Source organism: Suillus fuscotomentosus, assembly GCF_016647785.1.
Source record: "Suillus fuscotomentosus strain FC203 chromosome Unknown F5891scaffold_158, whole genome shotgun sequence".
Classification (NCBI taxonomy): Eukaryota; Fungi; Basidiomycota; class Agaricomycetes; order Boletales; family Suillaceae; genus Suillus; species Suillus fuscotomentosus.
The window spans coordinates 68,168-91,660 of record NW_024539670.1 but is presented as its reverse complement, the minus strand read 5'-3'; the positions used below and the strand labels follow the sequence as shown (position 1 = coordinate 91,660).

Below are 23,493 nucleotides of genomic sequence, written 5' to 3'. Positions count from 1 at the left end.
ATGTTCAGAGGATGCACTTGCAATAAAATGCTTTCCGTTTTGAACCAAACAGTACTGTAATAAATGTATCACGATCGTGCAGCAAACAAATATACAAGACTGACTGCAATTGTCTGCACTGCAGAAAGTTCTGCGAGGTGCATACTAAATCAATGATCACGTAGGGGCTCATTTGACTGATTCTTACCCCTGCCATGACAGAGTGCTTGATCCAACTGGCCGCTGTCAATGTTCCACAAGTGCAATTCCCCATTATCGCTGCCACTGATGGCAAATTCCCCAGTGTGATCAAATTGCACATCACAAATCCGATTACGCCTGATCTTTATACGGAGTGTCTGTATGAGTAACAGATGGCAGGTCGGGTTGTCTGTTAACCTGTAGACATCGATTCCATCTACAAGATTCCACACAAGAAGAGAGCCTAGGGAATCTGAATATGCTGAACTACCGCTGCTCATATTCAGTCTTTACAACGTAGAGATACTAGTAAGGTGCTCACATGCGGTTACCAAATTTTTGCCTCCACAACTCTTTCCAAGGTGAAATGCTCCATGCCACGCTATAAATGATCATTGTCATTACTTCGTTATCAAATCATGCAGCGCTCACATCTCACGAGAATCGAGGTAGGAGGCAAGAATGCTCTTGCCTTTCTGGAAGAAATGCGTTGAAATGACAAGCGCTGGTCTTGGGTCCTGGGAGAATGGTGGATCCGCCAATAAACACTGCAAGGGCTCTAAACCAATGCTAAGTCTGCAGCTGGGTGACAAAAACTATAGCATGATTTACCAAGTTTTCCTATGGCAAGTCTGAAGAGGACGACTCTGCCTGGTCCCGTCGCAGCAATTATACCCTGAGTGTCCTCTACCTCAATACTTGTCACCGCACCCGGGAATACTGTCTGTATGCTCAAAAGTACGTCTGTCCGCTGTCAAACAAAGGAACAGATTCATTTTGACAAAATATTGAAGCCTTACTGTTGAAAACACTTACCTTGTCACCACTCAATTTTCGCAGCTGCATTGTCCCATCAGCGCCACCTGACAAAAGGAAATTTTCAGCAGATGTTAGTGAACCAACTGCCCACTTCAAGGCCGTTATAGGGCCTTGTTTTGGCCGAATGCGTAGGATTTCAGATGATTCAGCCATTGACCACAGCATGATATGTCCGTCATCCCCTACAACAGGTAATCATGCCCCAAAGTTCAAAGGGATAGTGAACAATGTGCCAGGCCAACCTAAATGAATACTCACCTCCACTAGCCAGGTAGCCCTCTTCACTGAAGCACATACAATTGATGGGAGCTTTATGGCCCCTGAGGGAGCGCTGTAGATAAAATTTGTTCATAGAAGTCACCCAGCGGAAGGCTGATCACAGGCAAATTGATATTCTACCCCGAAGCGAGGAACGAGCGTAGGGTTAGAATTAGGACTTTGCGGCAGCGGCAGTGCAGCACGTGGCCTCTCTTGTCTCCGCACCACGCAGTGCTCGCGCCACGCTCCAGCAGGCTCAAACCAGCCTGCTGCCTTCTGCTTTTCTTTTCTCCGTGTTTGCTCTGCTCTTCAAAATCTTGCACCGCCATTGTCTGGGTGCCCCATGTCTGATTGTTGGGATGCAAATCGACTTGCAGGATGATGCTCGGGTGATCGAGAAGCTCTCCAGGTAGAAGCAATGACTGGCGTCGACTGAGCACAGTGAAAGGCTTTCGAGAGAGCTTGGCGCTGTCAAGTATGCGGCGTTCTCCGCCCTGACACAGAAAGGGTTGAAAAACGTCTTTGACGAGGTTGGTGAAATCTTTGATAAACCTTATCTGAATGATTGGCTGATAACCTACTACAAGGCTATTGTTGCTGCGCTAGAGCTATCAATGCATCATCATTTAATGAATGATCCATCACGACAGTACAGCTTATACATGTATGTTGCGACCGTGTAACATTCTCTTACAATCACATAGAATCTCGAAAGACAAAATATTGTACTACTGTCTTGCGTGCACTTACCATTGCCTCATGTACATTTCGCATTGATCATCTTGATCGCACACACGCACAATCGACAACACATTTTCATTTACACACCGCCTCGAAACATATTCCATTGTATTGCTACACTTTCGACAATGATAGACCAATCGCACAGTAAGTTTGTACTCACAACTCCAATGTAAGTAAAAGGAAGTGTGGAATGAATAACGCAAAGACGCCCTGTGTCCTGAGGCTTCTTCCTAACAAAAAATAGCTGGGGTATTGATGTCGAGCAGTGTGATCGGAAGCTTCTGAACATAATGGGTGAAGCGGACAATAAAGAGGGCTCAGAAAAACAGGAGGTAGCTAAATAGCTTGGTTCTAGAACTTCTAATACCGCTTGAAACGTTCTTCCAGCTTTCGCCGCACATCAGCAGATGCATAACTCAATACTGGATAACTGACCAGTGAAACACCAACCATGAGAATAGCAAGTTTTACAGCTTCTTTTGGTGGTTCGTGAAGCTGCATCAAGGCCCACTGGTCAGCGCCCTGATAATTCAAATATCTAGCACTTACTTCTTCAAGCATGAATTTGAGGAGGAAATCATTGACTTGATTTGCTCCAAGAAATTGAACATCTAGCTGTAGTACGTCTCAATCAGTTGTTGCTTTTTTGCCATTGTACAACTTACCTCGTCGAAAAGAGCAAAGACTTTGCTCACAAATTGGATGTCGCGCTGGGAAGCATGCTGAAATCGTTGGCTCAAAAGACTATGATAATTTTGGTCCACTTAGTTGTAGAACGTCAGTGATAGCAAGCTCAAGATAAAATAGAAATATCTTACATGAAATATGCTCCAATTGCTGTTCCTGAATTGCCTGAGGAGTATCACTGACATATGGATCGAGAGATGAAGCCACAGCGGTGTCCCTGGCTTGAGACTGATTGCTCATGATGGAGTGTTTTTGTTTATCATATCAGATGTGTCTCCTTTTAAAATCTCCAGAAGAAAGGAAAGACGCTTGAGGATGCTTGCCGAAAGCTTGAATACCTAACAAAGGGATCAATAACAAGCAGGATTAAACACTATTTGTTGTCTGGAGTCGTGAAGTACTTCAAATCTATTGCCATGAGAGAGTGCTCACATAATTATTTGCCGCGGGTCGGCATACAGGTGCCTCCGGGTGTCGGGGATGTTGTTTTAGTCCTTTGCAGCGACGTTAAGCCTGAGATTTGTGCTCATGCCAAGATCTATTACGTATACTATATTTTGGTTGTTGGTCGAGTTTCTCTTAGACGTGTACAAGTATATCTGCACCACAATCTGCACCACCAAAAGTCAGTTCATCACATTGCTCTCTCTGGAGTTATTTTGAATGATTACAGATAGCGTCATCGCCTGAGGAGTCTCAGCTCAGACTCTTGGAGGCCCTTGTTAAGGAGGTACGTAGTGTTATTTATGCAAAGGACATGTTCATTCAGCCCGACCTGGGGCTTGCAGAGTGCACGCAGAAACTCATCAGCATCGATCAGTTCAACGAGCCGTAGATCGCCATCAATATCACAGATCAAGACACCTGTGACTGAGCGCAACCCCCCTGAGCGCCGGGGTTCACAATCCTCTACGTGCTCCAACCGTACTATTCGAGCTCCCCCTGAGGGCTTGAATCGTTCTACTACATCTTTACAGGTGATCATTGTTTTATGGTGGTAGAATAGACTTTGATGCAGCTCCACAGGAGCTATTGGATAAACACAGCGATACGACGCAGACGCACTCTACTGTATGTCTTTTATATACTTCAGGCGATTAGAATTGATTTTCTTTTAGCCCTCTGGTATCGAAAAGCAATCAGGCTCTGGATTGGGCGAGTCGTCTCAGCAGTCATGCCAATCCAAAGGAAAACAAAAGGCAATTGACATTTCTTCGCCACTATCAGATCCTCATATATCACCTCCAGTACGTCTCGCAGGTTCTTCTCATTATTGCTGAACTGACAATGTCTTTCAAAGAACTCGGCCACCTTTTCTACTTTACCCAGATTACCAAACTTGCCGCCACCGCCGCCTGCCGGACCTGCGCCGACTGTTCAAAGCAACCCTGTGTCCCAGCCGATCACGCAAAATCAACAATTCCCGCCAGAGGCCATGGCTTCTATTATGTCATGGTTTTCTACAGGCTTCTCGCATGTGACTTCGACGCTGGAAGGCCACCAGTCAGCCATCGCGAAGAGGATTGAAGACGACGTTAAGGAAATCCGTCAGATTTGCATGCGGACCCAGGAACAACAGAGGAATTTATCCTGCGAGCATTACGCAAAGTCAAAGGTTAAAAAAAAGAAGCGCGCTGGTTTTGTTCCTGATCCTAAGGACGATTGCGTAGATGCTCCCACTGATCATAGCAAGGTGACTTATAACGCTTTCAAGGTTAGTTGGTACTAAATTCGATTCATATTGGAGACTATGGTTACTAACGTCCGGCTGTCATAGGCATGTATCCGCCAGCATGCGCATCATCTTCTGAGAGTCAGTGATTATAGACTGTTGACTTCGAGTAACTGTAGCATCACTGAAGATGAGAACTTTGCGTACATCTCAAATACTCCCGGCCGCATCCAGATTACTGCAGACAACTTTCGTCTTGATCTGATGCGCCATCGAAGCACCAAATTCAACATCGATGCCATCCTTGTATTTGCCCTCGACTTCATCGAGAAAACTACCAAATTTGGTTGGTACAGCGATTCTAAAATTCCTGAACGATACTTTACTCGAAAAGCCGTGAAAGATGCATTCTATTCGCATTTCAAAACCATCCGAGACTATTATAAGGATATAGAGAAGGTCAAGAACGGAATGTCCATGGAGGAGCTTAAAGATAAGAAGCAGTTGGAGCTAAAGAAAAGTGCAAGGCAGTCAAGGAAAAATCGAGTACGTGATCCGTTCACTCCAATATTTATACTCACACTGATGTCCATTTCAGCTTTATGCAGAGCGATTGAAAGCTTGTGCACTTGATGGTGGCCCATTTACACCACATATGGCTCTCTTACAGGAAGCAGGGAGCGCAGGGTGTAGTTCCGACGAATCTGAGAGTGAACCAGACCAGGAACCTGCATATTTGCAGAAGGCTCCTAGGCGTGCGAAGCACATTGGATACAGACGCATCGAGCCAATTTGGCGGGGCACCGCATTCCGCTCGCTGATGTATCGTATTGACGACCGTGTTGATGACTTAAGGTCTTCGGGAGTCAACTTCGCGTCTTCCAGAGCCAGCCGACGACGGTGTGGAAATGTACCGCGCACTAGACTTCACTCAAACAAGACAAATCCGTCAGTCGCAGCACCTCCCAGCCTTCCTCGAAATTGCTACAATCCAGTATGGTACAATTCACTCCCACTAGAAGCAAAGCTGCGGTTAGACATCAAAGACTGGGACTGGGATTTTTGCAATGGCGGACAGTTGGAAGTCGAAGGTGCACCTCAGACTGGTCATGGAGATTATTGTGTTCCGGACCCATCGGATCCATTTGGCCAGCGAAGGATGCAGGTTGATGGAGACTGCGGAGAAGGCCCTTCAAATTCAGACAGTTAGATACTGTATGCTTGAATAATACTGTGGCAATATACATCTGAGCAGGGCTATCCTTCCTCCGCATCCACATCTTCCCACCTTTACAATCACTTTCTGCTCTCTTTGCATGAAGAGCGGATAGATCAACAACACGAGGCGATGAAGAGAATTTGATGATGTCCCGGTAGAGAACCTTAGTTTCTGTGGCGAGCGAGCGAATGGTAGGAGGAGCGGGCGGAAGCTCTGTATCGGATTCATCTGTGTCGGATTGTCCTGAGGGGTCCAGCGGAGGTGTACGTACGCGACTGATATGTTCTGGGAGATGTGGTAGTGCTTGTATTTCCTTGAGTAGGTCCTGTCCCTTGAGATACGAGTTTTCTGTGCGCAAGAAGCGGACGGTGCCACGAAGAGCCTTGATCTATGTGAGAGTCAGAACAACGATGATGAGATGGGTCTAGACCTGCACGGACCTGCTCCAGAAGGTGCGGTGTCTCCACATTACCCTCCATGGGGACATTCTCTGAATCGACAGGTTGTGTGCTAGCAGCTGGACACGGCAAGTTATCAGACCGTGCAATTGACCCCAATATAAAGAAACATACCTTGTCGCTCCGAACCCGCAACCAACGCCTTCAGTTTCGCATTATCTTGCTCGAACATATCCAGGTCTGCCTAAAGTTGTTCCATTGCCTCTTTGTATGCATGTTCCTGCTTGCGCGCTTTCGAGAGCTCGATGTCAAGATCTCCAATGGTATCCACTTGCTCCTTGACTGCTTCCATGCGCCGTTCCATGTGCTCGATCTTCACCTCTGACTTCTGTATCACTTGGTCTTTCGTCTTGAGACTCCGTGAAAGTCCTTGTATTTCCTCCTGCAGCTGTGCGGCTTTCTGCTCGGCTTCGACATTGGTAGTCATTCTGGCTCTGATCTCCTCAATTCGTAGGACCCACGGTGGTGTGCCAGAGACTTGGCCATCGTTAGCATGATATTTGACGAATATCAAAGCTAAAAGAAGCCTACTCTTGAACACGTTCTCAGGTTCCATTGCCAAAGGGAGTAACTTGTTGCACTCCGCTGATAACTGGGCAATAGCTTCACCAACCGCCTCGAAGCAGGAGGTCCCAGGTTTCATGTCCTTGGCGACAGTGGACGTTGCAGTCTGCCTGGCGTACGACAACACTGTTGCAAGCTGAAACGGAGCCTTGGCACTACGGGCGTCGCTAAGGTGTGGAATTACTTGTTGGGCGAGCTACAGTTATACAAATAAGTAGTCTTCCTCAGAAAGGGGAGCGAAAACACTAACAGAGATATCAAAGTTGACTAGCTCGGGAACTGCGTTGCTGAGATTTTTGAGTTGCTGAACGAGATGTGACTTGAGTGCTGAAGACTCCTGGATAATGTCATCGAGGCGCTTTGTAAGTTTCCTGTATCAGAGGCGATTTTACTGTGAACGGCGCTATTGTGGCGAGCTGATAGTGCTGATGGCGAGTTGATATGAGCGCTGACGCTGACGCTGAGCTGCGCTGCAGCGCCAGAGCAGCGAATATTCATTCGAATCACATGAGCGGGCAAACGAGAAAAAGAGAAGCCCGAACTATAAAACACAAAGTCTGAGGAAATGTGACATCAGTATTCTGCGGCTGCAGTGGTGACCTTGGAACGAAAGTTTTACATCCCATGTATATCCCTAACCCCGTTGCCTGACGAACAAAGGATGTGACTTGAGTGCTGAAGACTCCTGGATAATGTCATCGAGGCGCTTTGTAAGTTTCCTGTATCAGAGGCGATTTTACTGTGAACGGCGCTATTGTGGCGAGCTGATAGTGCTGATGGCGAGTTGATATGAGCGCTGACGCTGACGCTGAGCTGCGCTGCAGCGCCAGAGCAGCGAATATTCATTCGAATCACATGAGCGGGCAAACGAGAAAAAGAGAAGCCCGAACTATAAAACACAAAGTCTGAGGAAATGTGACATCAGTATTCTGCGGCTGCAGTGGCGACCTTGGAACGAAAGTTTTACATCCCATGTATATCCCTAACCCCGTTGCCTGACGAACAAAGTGTTAAAAATCGAGCTGGCCATGAGCTGGCCATACATGCGGACATGGTTTAAAATTGAGATTGCGTGTATAGAGGAGCTACAATGTGTTTGCCACATAAAATCACGGCCGTCCGGATTGGGTTTCAATGATCTTGCAGTGATTTAACATTTTGCGCATCAATTGGGATCCCGACCCGTGGCGTCACGTCTTTGAGTTCAGACGAAGAATGGCAAGCCTTCCTATATGATTTAGAATCTAAAATAAATGGTCTCAAACTAGTGGGATAGTGTTAACCTTGATATTTTACACTTTGTCGTCGTCGAGGATTCCTCTCCCTTTTAAAATTTCTGCGCCGCATCTACTGCGCCACCTATCCATATGTTGTATTACATTCCCACCCCGTTTGATCTTCATCTGAACGGCCTTACCTTTTCGACTTTGCCCGCAGTGTTATCCGGTTTTCAGTGATGATATAGTCATGCTCAAGCGCTCATGGTGTGCGTTCTAGTGAGTCCCCTGGCCTGGATGGATCATTCATCTGGAAACGTAAAGGGGCTTTCGGAACAGTTCCTATGAAAAGTACCACAGTAAGGGTCGGTAACCACGCACCTCATCGGCTGCAGGGGTGAACAAAATCTCGCGATCAACCGACGATCAATAGAAAGTCGTGGCAAATGTGACAGGGTTGATATAGAACACGAAGTCGCGGAGAACGTCGATTGACTATGCATGTGGAATGTTGATTTATCGTGGATCTTCCGAACGCACCATCAAATACACGGGGAGTTCTAATATGCATTTCCGTTCGGAGGAGCTTGGCACCAGTGGCAGCGCTCGACTTTGGGAACATCCTGTCCTTCCATCATGTTCAGCTCATGTTAACTCATATTAATCTTGGCTATCGGTGGCAGGCTGGCAGGGGCAGTGCTGGCGTCTACAAAACAGCCTCAAGGACTTGCCCCGGGGGATCCCTTGCTAAGCCTACCGTGGCCTGCCCACAGATGAGCGTCTTAAAGACTCCGCGAGACAAGATCTTCAATGGCATATATAAGGATATATTCGTAAAGCGATAAGGAGAGCTGTACGGTATACCGCCCACAACTCACATGAGTAGGATCCGAGCAGAGATGACCGCACACCAGGTCAAACAAACCCTCGTGTCACGAATCACCAACTTGCACGACATTAATTACTACTATGGCCTGCATTTTGAAAATTCCGATTGCAGTAAGTTGAAAGGCTGCAATTTTTGCTCATTTAAGTCTAGTAGTATGAGTGGATTCATAACGTGGGCCCGCATACTGAGACTATGCCAATGGCAAAAGACGATCGAATTGCGAGTCTACTAGCTAACATATCGTACTAGCCGTGTCATCCAAACCTTGATCTATACCAAACCAAGTCATCATACATCTTCAATGCACGCAGAACGCATTCCACCCGGGTCGTCGGCGGGTTTTTGTAGACTCGTAACCAGTCTGTACTAAGTCTAGGGTTTGTGCGGCATCCCTACAAAACGAATTGAGACAGGTCGAAACAAGGGTGTGATTCGCTTACGGTTCGGGCACGCAATTGAAAACGTGGAGCGTAAGGAGTCCATTGAAAACGAAGGCCAAACAACCTGTGGCTGTTATGACTTGGACCGGGACATTTCCAGAGCAGAAGCAAGCGATAAAGAGAGCTACACCAAAGAAAATCTCATGCATCATCGACAGGAACACTTCTGCTAACTCACACACAAACAAACAGCAAGCGGCGACTGCCAGACAAATTGAGGGGTGTGCCAACCACAACAACAGGCAGATAATTTGGCATCGTGACATGTCCTGCAGCAAGCGTCAAACCATGCAACACCCCAAATAAAGAGAGCTCACTCTGAGGTGTTCCATGTCTTTATGAACAGTGCTAGTTTGATAGATGACCACGACCGCAGCTCCCGATATTACACTGAGCAATGCAGCACTAAATGCAATCATGGCGAAGACATAGGAGGCTGCAGTGTCAAGAACCATCAAGCTAGTTACAGGAGAGCTCGTCGTCAGGAGCAAAGCAGTAGTTGCGAGTACCAGCCCAGCCTAAATTCCAATTGTTTAATGTTAGTGACAACGACCAGATCGTATCAAACACACAGTGACGTTTGAGTTCTGGAAGCGATTGACCATCACTGAGACATGTTCTTTCCATTCTTCGTTATTTGTGTCTCTCCAGTGTTCGAGGGACGTCCGAGAGACTGCAGCAACGCACATGATTTTGAACGCTGACTTCAGAATAGGATGAGTGGGAGGCGCAAAGTTTTTCAGGACTTGAGAGGCTGAGCGACTTGAAGTATCATTAGACATCGTTTCATCAATGGTAGAGCTCATAATGTGAGTGTTCAAGTTGTGGAGTTGAGACGTTATTGAATGGACGTACAGGACGACCCTTATACTTGCACATGTCCGTGGTTCCAGATTCGGGGGCAATGCTTGCAAGAATGCATCGGGAAACCGATCTGCAGGATCAGTGACCATGCTGAGTACATGACAATGTACATGAATGCTGAGCGCTGAGCTCGAATCCACCAATGAGAATCTCGCTTGAGCGCTACTTGGAAGTCTGCGATATCACCGCTTTCATATAAGAATCCACCAAAACTTCCTAAAAAAGCGATCTTGACCCAGGATCATTGTGGCGTCCTTGTCTGTCGAAATTGAGTGGCTGGACAGCAACGTTGTCCTATCCTGTGCACACTGCGAGGAATATCTATTTTACAACGTACTTGCTGTGTAGACAGTTTCGCATGGGCGATCAGGAGGTGGTGTGGCATATGGATACTAGGTTAAGGAGACATGGCAATTTCTTCGAGAAAGCGATGCTGCTACTCCACGGACCGATACGTACAACCCGAAGCATCCAAACCCTGAGTGGTCTATAACAATTATCATGCCCAGTCATCCCTGTCAGAGCCGAAGACATGCACCTATACTGGCATGATGCCTGTCAGCAACTTGTGTGGGTGAGGTTTTTTTGATCATCGACCCGCCTGTAAAGTATAATTAGACTGGCGAATCCAACAAGAGTGCTACAAAGTTACTTTTCGCCCACAACGCTGAAAATGTAGAGCGTAAGGCCTCCGTTTGAAAGGAAGGCCAAACAAGCCAAGGTGGTGATGGTGTTGACAGCACTATTGCCAGACCAAAAGCAAGCGATAAAGATAGCTGTGGACCAAAGCAAACGCCATACTCGTCAGCATATCTAAACAACATCTAGTGCCTCACTCACACACAAACAAACAGCAAGAAGCGATTGACAGACAGACTGAGGGGTATGCCAACCATAGCAGCAGCGCGATGACTTGGTGTCGTGGCATGCGCTGTGCCGTGTGTCAGATTGTGGGTCAGTCCAGACAAACAGACTCACTTTGAGGGTTTCCATGTCTTTGTGAGCGGTGCTAGTTTCATAGATAACAAGCACAGCAGATCCGGATATCACGCTGAGCAATGCGGCACCGAATGAAACCATAGCGAAGATGTACGAGATTGAAAAGTTATAAGCCATCAAATGCTCGATAGGAGGCACGGACGACAGGAATAGAGTAGCAGTTGCGAGTACGAGCCCGGCCTGAAGTCCAGTTTTTGAACACTAGCCATAAACATCGGATCATATCAAACATACAGTGATATTTGTGTTCTGAAATTGATTGACCATTATTGAGACATGGTCCTTCCATTCTTTTTTCTTTGTATCTTCCCAATGGTCGAGAGACTCCCGAGAGACCGCAATAACGCACAAGATTTTGAACGCCAGCCTCAGGATAGAATTATTGGGAGCTTGATAGCCGGTTTCAGGGGAGGAGTTTACAGGCATGGCCGTCGTCGTGGTGGGAATGACTAGAGCTGCTTTTGAAAGCTGGCATCCAGAAGAGGGCACCCATAAGACTATATATTATTAGTATAACGTTTATGCACAGTATTCTAAGAAGTAAAGTAGAACGGTTTCGGGAACTTTCGCGCGCTCGCGTGGTTTGCGCGTATTTCGCGTATTTCGCCAAAGGCCATGTGGTTTTCGCTTACCTCGCTTAACCTCGATTTGGCAGCTCGCGTGGTTTTGTCACGTGTTTTCGAACGCCGACTCAAATAGCGTCGCCCTTTGGGAACTTAGCACGACCTTGGTAACTGTACGTGTACATGGCATTAAATAATGAAAAAATATGTGTTTGAGCAGGGCAAGGGAGATGTGTGATTAGATTTGAGTGTTTTTCCTACTGTAATTGTTATGGTAGTATACATAGAGCAAATAATGGAACAACATATAATACAATGACAGACAGGGGGAAAACAAATATGAGATAAAAGAGATTGGGAGATGAATGACAGAAGGTTATGAAAAAAAAATAAAAAAGGGAGAAAAAGATCACTTAGAAACTCAAAAACTGGAAAATGGGAGGACAGGAAAATGGGAATGGGAAACTGGGAGAACCAGAGAACCAGAGGACAGGAGACGGGAGACGGGAGACGGGAGACGGGAGACGGGAGACGGGAGACGGGAGACGGGAGACGGGAGACGGGAGACGGGAGACGGGAGACGGGAGACGGGAGACGGGAGACGGGAGACGGGATACGGGAGACGGGAGACGGGAGACGGGAGACGGGAGACGGGAAACGGGAGGACATGGGGCACAGTGGGAGATGGGAGGCAGGGAAAAATGGGAAAATAAATACATTCAATGATACTGTTACATATTTTGTATTTTTACATTTGTCAAAATCCTGCTCAAAGAACATAGGGAACAGACTGATCTTATGTACTACAAGAGTACCAATCACCTTCAAACATTGTGTGTCTGTATACTATGTTTGCCATAGTCTTCTCCTCGGCCTCTGTAGGAAATAGTGCCTGAATGTCTCTTTGACATTGCACACTCAATAGTGCAGTGTAAAGCTGACTGTGTGTGAACAAATCTGTATGAAGGCCCAGCACAGGCAGGAAAGTCATGCAAATTGGTTCCACAGGATCAAATGTTTCATCCTTACATATTGTAAATGTACTTTTATGTGGTGTGATAGATTGTACTTTGAGTTTTTTCAAAAAAGCTACTCATAAATGTATTTCAAAAGTGTCCAAAATGTACAATTTATTAGGATGCAGCCTGAAGTCAAAAGAGGGTGCAACCCTCCTTGGCTTCCTGTGACGAAGGAACAATGCTCATCAGGAGCCTTCTGAATTATTGGGATGAAGCTGAGGCCAGGGAGCTTAAAAAGAGCGCGAAGCGCTCTTTTTTTGCGACCTGTGCCGAAGGCAGAACGGGTGTGGACTAGTACTATTCCACAGACCAGAAGCAAACTTTGCAAGAACGACCCGGATCAGAACACTAGATCACTGCGTGCAGAACTCGTGTTCTTAGATACGCTTAGATACGCTTAGATACGCTTAGATTCGCCTAAGGCCACATGGTTTTCGCTTACCTCGCTTGAACTTCTATTTGGAAACTCGCGTGGTTTTCTCGTGTGAGCTCGCTAAAACTAAGACTAAGACTAAGTAAGAGTTGAAACGAAAAAAATCCAATTTGAGAGAAATTTTTGCCGAGTCCGAAAATACTGCCAAACGCGATATAGTGGACAGTGATCCTCACGCTTACTGCGCTGCGTGTACAACACGGACAAACAACTGACTTTTCCTCTCATGGGGGAAAGGCATCGAGAATAACAAAAGCAATAATAGAAATTTGATTACACTTTTGGTTACACAAATCATTACACAACTTGGCTGCTGCTTTTGAATAGCGTTCTCGAGCTAAATTGCCTTCCCCTGCAGCCAAGTTTAATCAAGTGTGATATATACACTTTTTGTGGGTTTCATTTCTTATCAATGATGATAGAAATGACTTATTGATGAATTCAGGCAAAATTTGCACTCGCTAAACAACCGTTTGAATTTAACAACCATGGATGGATATATACCTATTCTGTGAGTTGCTGATATATTGCTATGCATAAGGTGCATGATGCTAATGTCTGCACGTACTATTTAGAAATCAAGATCAAATAACACCCGAACGCGACCGTCACTCGCAACGTGAATCTAAGAAGTAAAGTACGACGGTTTCGGAAATGCTCGGGCGCTCGCGTGGCTTTTGCCTATTTCGCTAAAGGCCATGTGGTTTTCGCTTACCTCGCTTAACCTCGATTTGGAAACTTGCGTGGTTTTCATGTATATTTCGAGCGGCGACTCAAACAACATCACCCATTGGGAATGTTGCGCAACAACATTGGTAACTGTATGTGTACATGGCATTAAATAATGTGTTTGAGCAGGGGGACAACAGGATTTGAGTGTTTTGCCTACTGCAATTATTAGTAGTGACTGTATATGTACATAAATGGAACAACATATGATACAATTACAGACAGGGAGATAACAAATGTGGTGACAGGAGATAAGATTCAAATAAAAAAAGGAGACAAAGACAATGTAGACTCAAAAACCAGAGAATGTGATGACAGGAAAATGGGGAAATGGGAGAACAGGAGACAGGAGATGGGAGACTGAGAGAACAGAGATGGGAGATGGGAGACAGGAGATGGGAGACAGGAGACGGGAGACAGGAGACAGGAGTAGGAAGTAGGGAGTAGGGAGTAGGGAGTAGGGAGTAGGGATTAGCATGGGTATACCCCATGGTAACATTTTTTCCAATCACATATATTACCATTTGAAGGCACATGTACAACTTCAAAATTTTATTACTGATCCATCACTCCTATGGTAATCAATTTGGAGGTATATTCCCAGGGGTACAGGGGTCTTCAGATCCAAACCCCTACCCCTACCCTCAAGGGTTTCCCATACCCCTGCTGATCCCTAGATGGGAAGCAGGGAAAAATGGGAAAACAAATACATTCAATGATACTGTTACATATTTTGTATTTTTATATTGGTCAAAATCCTGCTCAAAGAACATAGCACTGACTGATTGTATGTAGTACTATGTACTTTTATGTGGTGTGATAGATTGTACTTTGAGTTTTTTTGAAAAGCTGCTCATAAATATATTTCAAAATCATTCAAAATGCACAATTTATTAGGATGCAGCCTGAGGCCAGGAAGCCAAAGGAGGGCATAGCCCTCCTTGGCTTCCTGTGATGAAGGAACAACACTCATTTTCCTCCCCTGAAGGAGCGCGTAGCGCTCCTTCGATTTGTGCCGAAGGCACAACGGGCATGAGCTCATAGAAGTTCAAGCGAGGTAAGCGAAAACCATGTGGCCTTAGGCGAATCTAAGCGTATCTAAACGAAAACCACATGAGCTCGTCTTAAGAAGAAAGGGAGAACAGTTTTCGGGAACGCACGGGCGCTCACGTGGTTTGCGCTTATGCCGCGTAGATACGCTTAGATACACTTAGATTCGCTTAAAGCCACATGGTTTTTGCTTACCTCGCTTAAAGCTCTTTTTGGAAACTCGCGTGGCTTTGTCATGTGTTTTTGAGCGCCGACTGAACTGCCGTTGCCCATTACAGCAGCACACTATGCAGGATTCTCCCTATTGTAATTGTTTAGGGTACATACATACAGTAAATAATAAAACTAAAATGGAACAACAAATACATGTGGTGACAGGAAATGAATGACAAAAGGTTGTGAAAAAATAAATCAAAAGGAAACATTGATAATATAGAAACTCAAATAGAAACTCAAAAACTGGAGAATGGGAGGACAGAAAATTGGGAACAGGAAACAGGGAGAATGGGAAATGGGAGAACAGGAGATGGGAGGATGGGAGGATGGAAAAATGGGATACTGGGATACTGGGAGACAGGAGACAGGAGACGGGAGACGGGAGACAGGAGACGGGAGACGGGAGACGGGAGACGGGATTAGCATGGGTATACCCTGGGGTAGTGATGTCTCAGCTCCAAGCTGCATTTTTCAGAAAATGAGCATAACATGCTGAATAAAATTCCTAAATTCATGAAGATATTTATGGACATAGATTGAGCCAAAAGCCGAGAGGCATCTAAGGGGAATTCGTACTGTGATGCATCATTGTCTTGCTATGAAGAAGCTCAGCAAATGGCTTGAATTTTGAGCCATTTGCTGAGCTGCTTCATAGCAAGACAATGATGCATCACAGTACGAATTCCCCTTAGATGCCTCTTGGCTTTTGGCTCAATCTATGTCCATAAATATCTTCATGAATTTAGGAATTTTATTCAGCATGTTATGCTCATTTTCTGAAAAATGCAGCTTGGAGCTGAGACATCACTACCCTGGGGTATCTGAGGTGACACCCTTACCCTCAGGCTTTGGGTGTGGGTTTTTGAAGGGTACCAGAGATAGATACCGTGGGTATACCCCAGGGTAACACTTTTTCCAATCACATATATATATTACCATTTGAAGGCAAATGTACAACTTCAAAATTTTATATGTATCCATCACCCCTATGGTAATCAATTTGGGGATATATTCCCAGGGGTATAAGGGTCTTCAGATCCAAACCCCTACCTCTACCCTCAAGGGTTTCCCATACCCCTGCTGATCCCTAGATGGGAGACAGGAGATGGGAGGCAGGGAAAAATGGGAAAATAAATACATTCAATGATACTGTTACATATTTTGTGATTTTATGTTGTGTAGTAGATTGTATTTTACATTTGTCAACATCCTGCTCAAAGAATGTAGAACTGACTGATCTTATGTACTATGTACTTTTACATGGTGTGGTATATTTTACTTTTAGTTTTTTGTTGAAATGCTCATAAATGTATTTTCAAAATTATTCAAAATGCACAATTTATTAGGATGCAGCCTGAGGCCAGGAAGCCAAAGGAACAATGCTCATCAGGAGCCTTCAGAATTATTAGAATGAAGCTGAGGCCAGGGAGCTTAAAAAGAGCACTTCGCGCTCTTTTTTTGCAACCTGTGCTGAAGGCAGAACGGGTGTGGACTAGTCTTAAGAAGAAAGGGAGAAACATTTTGGAAATGTTTGCGCGCTCGCGTGGTTTGCGCTTATGCCGCGTAGATATGCTTAGATACGCTTAGATTCGCTTAAAGCCACATGGTTTTCGCTTACCTCGCTTAAAGCTCTTTTTGGAATCTCGCGTGGGCTCGTTAAAAGTAAGACTAAGACTAAGACTATAAGACTAAGATAATAAGACTAAGTAAGAAGAGTGTAAACAAACAAATTGAGTGAAATTTTTACAAGTCCGAAAATACTGCCAAACACAATATAGTGGACAGTAATCCTCACGCCTACTGCGCCGTGGGAACGCAACGGACAAACAACTCACTTTTCCTACTGCTTTTGAATAGAATTCTCGAGTTAAATTGCCTTTCCCTGCAGCCAAGTGTAATAAAGTGTGATACACTTTTGGTGGGTGTTATTTCTTATCAATGATGATAGAAATGACTTATTGATGAGTTCAGGCAAATTTTGCACTTGCTAAACAACCATTTGAATTTAACAACCATGGATGGACATATACCTATTCTGTGAGTTGCTGATATTATTGCTATGCATAAGGTGCATGATGCTAATGTCTGCACGTGCCATTTAGAAATCAAGATCAAATAACACCTGAACGCGACCGTCACTCACAACGTGAACGCGATAGACTCAATCAACTCCAGATGACATCTCCTACGAGGCGCAATCGTCGCCATGCTGCCCATGATAATCAGAATAGGCCTCCGCCTCCTGTACCCCAGCCTAATTTTGTGCCGGCTAATGAGCCCCAAGCAGGGCCTGTTCCACAACCTTTTGTGGAGCAACCTCCTCCCTACTTTCGATATCAACCGCTACCAGTCGAGCAGTATCCTGGCTTGCCACGAAATGCAATTGCGCAGGTGCAGCGTGCTCATCATCATCCTCCAGTGGATTATAATGCACGCTTGAATGAGCAAATGAATGCAGCTCATAATGATAGACGCCGTCGACGTAATATTCGTCAGCAACAGGACAGAGATGAGATAAGACAGCAGGCACAGGCAGAACTCATGGCAGCTGGAGTGCAGCCTCCACACATACTTCCAATTCATAATCCACATGTTCAACCTGCTCCTCCTGCTCCTCCTGTGAATGGCCCTATTCATTATGAGGGTGCTGTTGGTCCTCACAACTTTGATGATCCCCTCTGCTACTTTGTGCCTAATCATGCTCCACCTATACCTGCACTACCTGGACCTGATTATCATCAGTTCAATATTCAGTTTCAAGATCATATCAATGCAGTGCAAAGAGAACATGAGCGCATTAGAGATGACTTGCTTCAAAGGCAAGCACAGGAGGAATTCTGTCAAAATCAAGTGCAGCTACAATTACAGCAACAAGAGGCTGAGAGGGTCCACAGACAGGCTTAATTACAGCAGGAGGAGGCTCTTCACCTGCAGCAGCAAGAAGCTGAAAGGATCCAAAGACAGGCTCTATTGCAGCAGCAGGAGGCTCTTCACCTACAGCAGCAAGAAGCCGAGAGGATTCAAAGATTAGCTCTATGGCAGCAGCAAGAGGCTCTTCACTTGCAGCAACAAGAAGTTGAGAGAATCCAGAGAAAGGCTCAATTGCAGCAGCAGGAAGAGGAGCTTCACAACAGACAGAATCAGGATCGTCTTCGAGCAGCTCAACAACAAGAGGACCAGCACAATAGAGAACTGCAGGATGCTCAGCGGGTACATCAACAGGAAGAGGAGGCTCAATGCCAGCGGGAACAAAGGATTCGTGAACAGGATGAGCGTCTTGAAGAGGCTTTCCATGAATACGATGATCCAGCATCTCAGGAGCAGCATGCTGACGATGAAGAACAAATAAGAACCCAGCAGCAGGAATGCCGCCAGCAGCGTGAGGCAGAGGATGACCAGCATGTCAATCAGGTAGTTCATATTCCTGATGGAGCCCGACCTTACAGTGAACCAATTGACCGCAACACTCTTGGTCCTCTTAATGTAGAGTGTCGTAACTGTCATGCCAAGCACTTTGCATCCGAAAGGCTCTCCAACTCCTCTCTACGTAATCCACGCTTCGGTATGTGCTGCTTGCAGGGCCAAGTCAGCCTTCCGCCCTTACCAGAATGGCCACCTGAGTTGCTGGAGGCATATACAGACCGAAGATTTGTCTCCAAGATCAGACAGTACAACAGTTCTCTTGCATTTACATCTATTGGTGTCGACATTGAGGACCGAGCTCTTCAAGGGTCTGGCCCTAATGCCTTTCGTATTCATGGTGCTCTTCACCATCTCATGGGCAGTCTCATGCCTCCAGAAGGTCTTCAGCCTTCTTACGCTCAACTTTATATATACGACACCGAAGAAGCCACCGATTTTCGCACCAACCGTCCTGGAAATGAGAATCTTGATCGCAACCGTCTCAGAGTCCTTCATGACATGCTGTTCAGACACCACCCTTATGCCCCCCTTTACAAGCAAGCCTATCAAGTCATGTATGAAAACCCGCCAGAGCAGCACACAGAAGTTCACATACGGATTCACTTCCAGCAGGGCACAGATGGTCGAAGGTACAACCTGCCCACTGCCAATGAAATTGCTGCAATCCTTCCTGGAGATGGATCTGAGGAGGTGACTGATGCACATGATATCATCTTACATCTTCAAGGCGGTGGACTCCGACGTATCAGCCAGCTCAGTCATGCATATGCATGTCTCCATTATGTTCTTCTGTTTCCTAAAGGTGAAGAGGGTTGGCATCTTGACATCCCTATGAACATCAATGAGGGTGGGCGGGCCCGTGCAAAAAAAGTCACTCAGCTCCTGTATTATGCCTATTGAATACATATCCGCCCAAATCACATTGATCCAAGCAATATCTTTCGTGCTGGAAGGCTATTCCAGCAGTACGTGGTGGATGCTTGGGCATCCATCGAGCAGAGTAGACTGAACTGGGTCAGAAATAATCAAAAGCAGCTCAGGGCTGACTGCTACCGAGGGCTGACAGACAACATTCTCAATGATGGTGTGGGCAATTTGGCTCAGACAGGTCGTGCCATTATCCTTCCCTCCTCTCATACTGGAGGTCCTCGGTACATGCACCAGCTGCTGCAAGACTCATTAGCAATTTGCCGTGCCTGCAAAAAGCCTGATCTCTTTCTGACCATGACTGCAAATGGGAGTTGGCCTGAGATTACTGAGAATCTCCTCCCAGGTAAGAAATTCATGTTTTTCACTGATTGTTTGTGGCTTGATCGCTGACCATTGCTTATGCAGGTCAAGCCGCTGTGGACCGTCCAGACTTAGTGGCTCGCATATTCTATCAAAAGCAGCAGGCCCTCCTGAAGAAGGTTCGCAAAGGCTACTATGGGAAGGTCGCAGGATTGGTGTACACCATCGAATATCAAAAATGTGGTCTCCCCCACATGCATCTTCTCATCTTCCTGGAACCAGATCACAAGATACGCACCGTAGAGCAGGTCAATTCCTTCATCTCTGCCCAGATCCCTGACAGAAATGTCCATCCACAACTCTATGAGGCTGTGGAAAAATATATGCTCCATGGCCCCTGCTCTCCGCAGCGTTGCTTGGAGAATGGACAGTGCAAGAAACATTATCCAAAGTCTTTCTGTGAAGAGACTGTGATGAAGGAGGATGGCTATCCCGAGTATGCCAGACCCGACAATGGTCGCATTGTCCAGAAGAATGATGTTGTCTTCACCAACAAAGATGTGGTTCCCTACCCTCCCCAACTGCTGGTGGAATTCAACTGCCACATAAATCTGGAAGTCTGCGCTTCTATCAATTCTGTCAAGTACATCCATAAGTATATCTACAAAGGAAATGACCGTGCTACTTTGGAGATGGGAGAACCGGTGGATGAGGTCAAATCATACCTTGACTCCAGGTATATTAGCTCAATTGAGGCTGCATGGCACATCTTAGAAAACGAGATGCATCTTGAGTGGCCCTCTGTTTACCGCTTGCCGGTGTAGGGATTCATTTCTGGTTGGGCTTGTAGAGACTGTTTTTATGTTGGCACTTTTGTAGCTTACATAATCAAGCAATCTTTTCACCAGTTACCAGTATGAGTCTGAGTGCTCAGCAGTTTTCTATGATATTTCCTCTCCTCTGAGCCTTAAGCCTAGTCCAGAAACCCTTTAGGGTCGAATAGCAGCTAGGTTCTGCAAGACCCAACATATTGTTCAGACTCACCATCTGAATTGTTGTACCTTCACCGGTCCACCTCCCAGACGAACATATGGTGTTCTATGACCCTGATGATGATGCCCAGGATGTTCTTGAGCGCGCAGCTGCTAAAGAGACTCACCTCACTGGGTGGTTCAAAGCCAATGTCAATGCAAACTTGGTGGCAGCTGGAGCCCATGACTACCTCTATCAGGATTTCCCCTCAAAATTTGTGTGGAAGAAGACAGCATGGAAGATATGCGAACATGGAATGGCGATTGGAAGGATGTACTCTGCCGCCCCTGGCTCTGGAGAGCACTTCTACCTGAGATTGCTTTTGACTGTAGTAAAAGGTGAGACATCTATGACAATTTTTATCAATAAAACTCACCATATTTTATTTTTTAAGGAGCCACCTCCTATGAGCACCTACGGACATTTCAAGGGGTTGTGTGCGAGACTTTCAAGGAAGCATGTCGGCGCAGGGGTCTGCTTGAAGACGATAATGAATGGATCCAGTGTTTGCAGGATGCCTCTCATACGAGCACTGGACATGGCATGCGAAATCTCTTTTCCATCATCCTCATACACTGCAATCCTACAAGCCCTGATGACCTTTGGAACTGCTTCAAGAATCATCTATGCGATGATTTGCGCTACCATCTCTCTCGACCACCATTCAATATACCAGACCCTGCAGAAGAAGAGGTCCACGACTATGGTCTCTATCTCATCGATGGCATCCTTTGCAAAAATGGAAAGTCTTTGCAAGCGATCCCTCAAATGCCCGTGTCTCAAATGGCAGAAAGATGGGGTGTAATGGAGGGCAACCAGCTCATTTATGAGCAGCTTCAGTATGACCGGGAGCAGCTTCAGCAGATGGTAGAACCAGGAGTTAATTCTCTCAATGCTGAGCAGAGGGCGGTCTTTGATGCGGTAGTTGATGATGCAATGCAACGTAATGATCAAAGACCTGGACATGCATACTTTGTCCACAGCGCAGGCGGATGTGGAAAGACATATCTCTGCAAGCTCATCGCTTCAAAAATCCGCGCTGAAGGCAAGATCGTCCTATGCGTGGCTTTCTCTGGAATCGCCTCTCTCCTCCTGCCAGGTGGACGCACAGCTCATTCACGATTCAAAATTCCTATTCCCATTAATGAGGACAGCTCCTGCAACATCAAGAAAGGAGATGTTGTCCATGAGCTTCTCAAAGCCACCTCTCTCATCATCTGCGATGAAATCCCCATGCTTCATCATCATATTTTGGAATGCCTCGACCACACGTTGCGTGACCTTCTGGACGTAGATGCTGATTTTGGAGGAATAACGATACTCTTTGGAGGAGACTTCAGACAGACCCTGCCGGTGGTACCTCATGGATCCAGGGAGCAGATAGTGGGTGCTACCTTTTGCAGATCTCGCATATGGCCAAAGCTTCGCATCTTCCACCTCAAGACAAATATGCGGCTTGGTCAAGATCCCGCCTCTGATGAATTTGCAAAGTGGCTCCTTGAGATTGGTGCTGGCAAGAGCACAGATAGGGATGGAACTGTGACCCTCCCAATCCAAATGCGATGCGCCAACAATGATGTCCAGTCTCTCATCAATGCCCTATACTCTCGAGTTCTGCTCCCTGGGCATCCTCCCCCAGATGATACCTTCTTCCTGGAATGTACCATCCTCTCTGCAAAGAATACAGATGTGGATGAAATCAATACAACTATTCTTGAATCATTCCCCGGAGATAGAGCAGTCTTCACCAGCGCAGACTCAGTTGCTGAGAGGGAATACGACTACATTCCCACAGAGTTCCTTCACACTCTCACCCCGTCAGGCTTCCCTTTGCACAAATTGGAGGTCAAAGCAGGTGTCCCTCTCATGCTTCTGTGCAATTTAAACCCCACTGAAGGCCTCTATAATGGAACTCGCATGATTCTCCTGTCTTGGACCACTCATGTCCTCAGGTGTCATATTCTTAGAGATGGAGTTGATGCAGCCCACCAAGAGAATCAGAATACTGTCCTCATCCCCCGCATGACCCTGGATGCCACTTCTGAAGACAACCCCATTCCCCTCAAGCGTCGCCAATTCCCTGTTCGTCTCGCATTTGCCATGACAATCAACAAGGCGCAAGGTCAAAGTGTCAAGTGGGTTGACCTTAATTTGCGGACTCCTGTCTTCAGTCATGGACAGCTCTATGTGGCTTTGTCTCGCTGCACTCACCCAGACAGAGTGTATGCAATATTTCCGGAGCATGAAGAAGGCTCAAACACAACCAATGTAGTATATACAGAAGTGCTTAGAGGACTCACAGATCGTATCAATGATTGATGTACTTATATATATATAGAGAACCGACTGATCTTATGTACTATGTACTTTTAGTTTTTTTGCAATGCTGCTCAGAAATGTACCTCTTCTTTGAAATCCACTATGATTGAGGTGTGATCTTATTCAAAATGCACAATTTATTAGGATGCAGCCTTCAGAAGTATTATTAGGATGAAGCTGAGGCCAGGGAGCTTAAAAAGAGCGCGAAGCGCTCTTTTTTTGCGACCTGTGCCGAAGGCAGAATGGGCATGGACTAGTCTAAGAAGTAAAGTACGACGGTTTCGGGAGGTGTCGTGCGCTCGCGTGGCTTTCGCATAGATACGCTTAGATGCGCTTAGATTCGCTTGCATCGCTTACCTCGCTTAAACCTCTTTTTGGAAATCTCGCGTGGTTTTGTCACGTGTTCTCGAGCGCCGACTCAAATAGCGTCGCCCTTTGGGAACTTAGCACGACCTTGGTAACTGTATAT

General features: G+C 46.0%; 7 protein-coding genes across 7 annotated transcripts; 2 read left to right on the top strand and 5 right to left on the bottom strand.

Annotated features, from left to right (window-relative positions):
• Positions 1-191: 191 nt before the first annotated feature.
• On the bottom strand, positions 192-1,351 carry F5891DRAFT_933271 (WD40-repeat-containing domain protein; the record flags this gene model as incomplete). The annotated part of the gene is made up of 6 exons (XM_041374000.1): positions 192-453; positions 503-562; positions 613-739; positions 793-931; positions 991-1,181; positions 1,258-1,351. Coding segments are annotated over 6 exons (873 nt in total), but the record flags the coding sequence as incomplete, so codon positions are not given.
• Positions 1,352-3,104: 1,753 nt separating this feature from the next.
• F5891DRAFT_987409 (uncharacterized protein) lies at positions 3,105-5,570 on the top strand (the record flags this gene model as incomplete). Its single annotated transcript, XM_041377899.1, has 9 exons — positions 3,105-3,233; positions 3,272-3,313; positions 3,362-3,418; positions 3,543-3,665; positions 3,715-3,759; positions 3,807-3,935; positions 3,989-4,402; positions 4,466-4,906; positions 4,959-5,570. 9 exons carry the CDS (start codon positions 3,105-3,107, stop codon positions 5,568-5,570), a joined length of 1,992 nt encoding a protein of 663 aa, XP_041217462.1.
• A 40-nt stretch (positions 5,571-5,610) lies between these two features.
• On the bottom strand, positions 5,611-6,232 carry F5891DRAFT_1214787 (uncharacterized protein; the record flags this gene model as incomplete). Its single annotated transcript, XM_041369286.1, has 3 exons — positions 6,152-6,232; positions 6,020-6,096; positions 5,611-5,967 (listed from the first exon to the last, which is right to left on the bottom strand). Coding segments are annotated over exons 1-3 (492 nt in total), but the record flags the coding sequence as incomplete, so codon positions are not given.
• F5891DRAFT_1214782 (uncharacterized protein) lies at positions 6,222-7,654 on the bottom strand (the record flags this gene model as incomplete). Its single annotated transcript, XM_041369285.1, has 4 exons — positions 6,222-6,797; positions 6,852-6,972; positions 7,258-7,320; positions 7,569-7,654. 4 exons carry the CDS (start codon positions 7,652-7,654, stop codon positions 6,222-6,224), a joined length of 846 nt encoding a protein of 281 aa, XP_041217460.1.
• A 1,231-nt stretch (positions 7,655-8,885) lies between these two features.
• F5891DRAFT_1073598 (uncharacterized protein) lies at positions 8,886-9,849 on the bottom strand (the record flags this gene model as incomplete). The annotated part of the gene is made up of 5 exons (XM_041363344.1): positions 9,720-9,849; positions 9,465-9,665; positions 9,326-9,416; positions 9,148-9,271; positions 8,886-9,099 (listed from the first exon to the last, which is right to left on the bottom strand). Coding segments are annotated over exons 1-5 (621 nt in total), but the record flags the coding sequence as incomplete, so codon positions are not given.
• A 465-nt stretch (positions 9,850-10,314) lies between these two features.
• On the bottom strand, positions 10,315-11,507 carry F5891DRAFT_141040 (uncharacterized protein). The gene is made up of 5 exons (XM_041370634.1): positions 11,245-11,507; positions 10,990-11,190; positions 10,885-10,942; positions 10,664-10,753; positions 10,315-10,612 (listed from the first exon to the last, which is right to left on the bottom strand). The coding sequence occupies exons 1-5, from the start codon at positions 11,434-11,436 to the stop codon at positions 10,530-10,532; spliced, it is 624 nt and encodes a 207-aa protein (XP_041217458.1). The 5' UTR covers positions 11,437-11,507; the 3' UTR covers positions 10,315-10,529.
• Positions 11,508-17,034: 5,527 nt separating this feature from the next.
• Positions 17,035-17,924, top strand: F5891DRAFT_987406 (uncharacterized protein; the record flags this gene model as incomplete). The annotated part of the gene is made up of 2 exons (XM_041377898.1): positions 17,035-17,057; positions 17,123-17,924. The coding sequence occupies 2 exons, from the start codon at positions 17,035-17,037 to the stop codon at positions 17,922-17,924; spliced, it is 825 nt and encodes a 274-aa protein (XP_041217457.1).
• Positions 17,925-23,493: the final 5,569 nt, after the last annotated feature.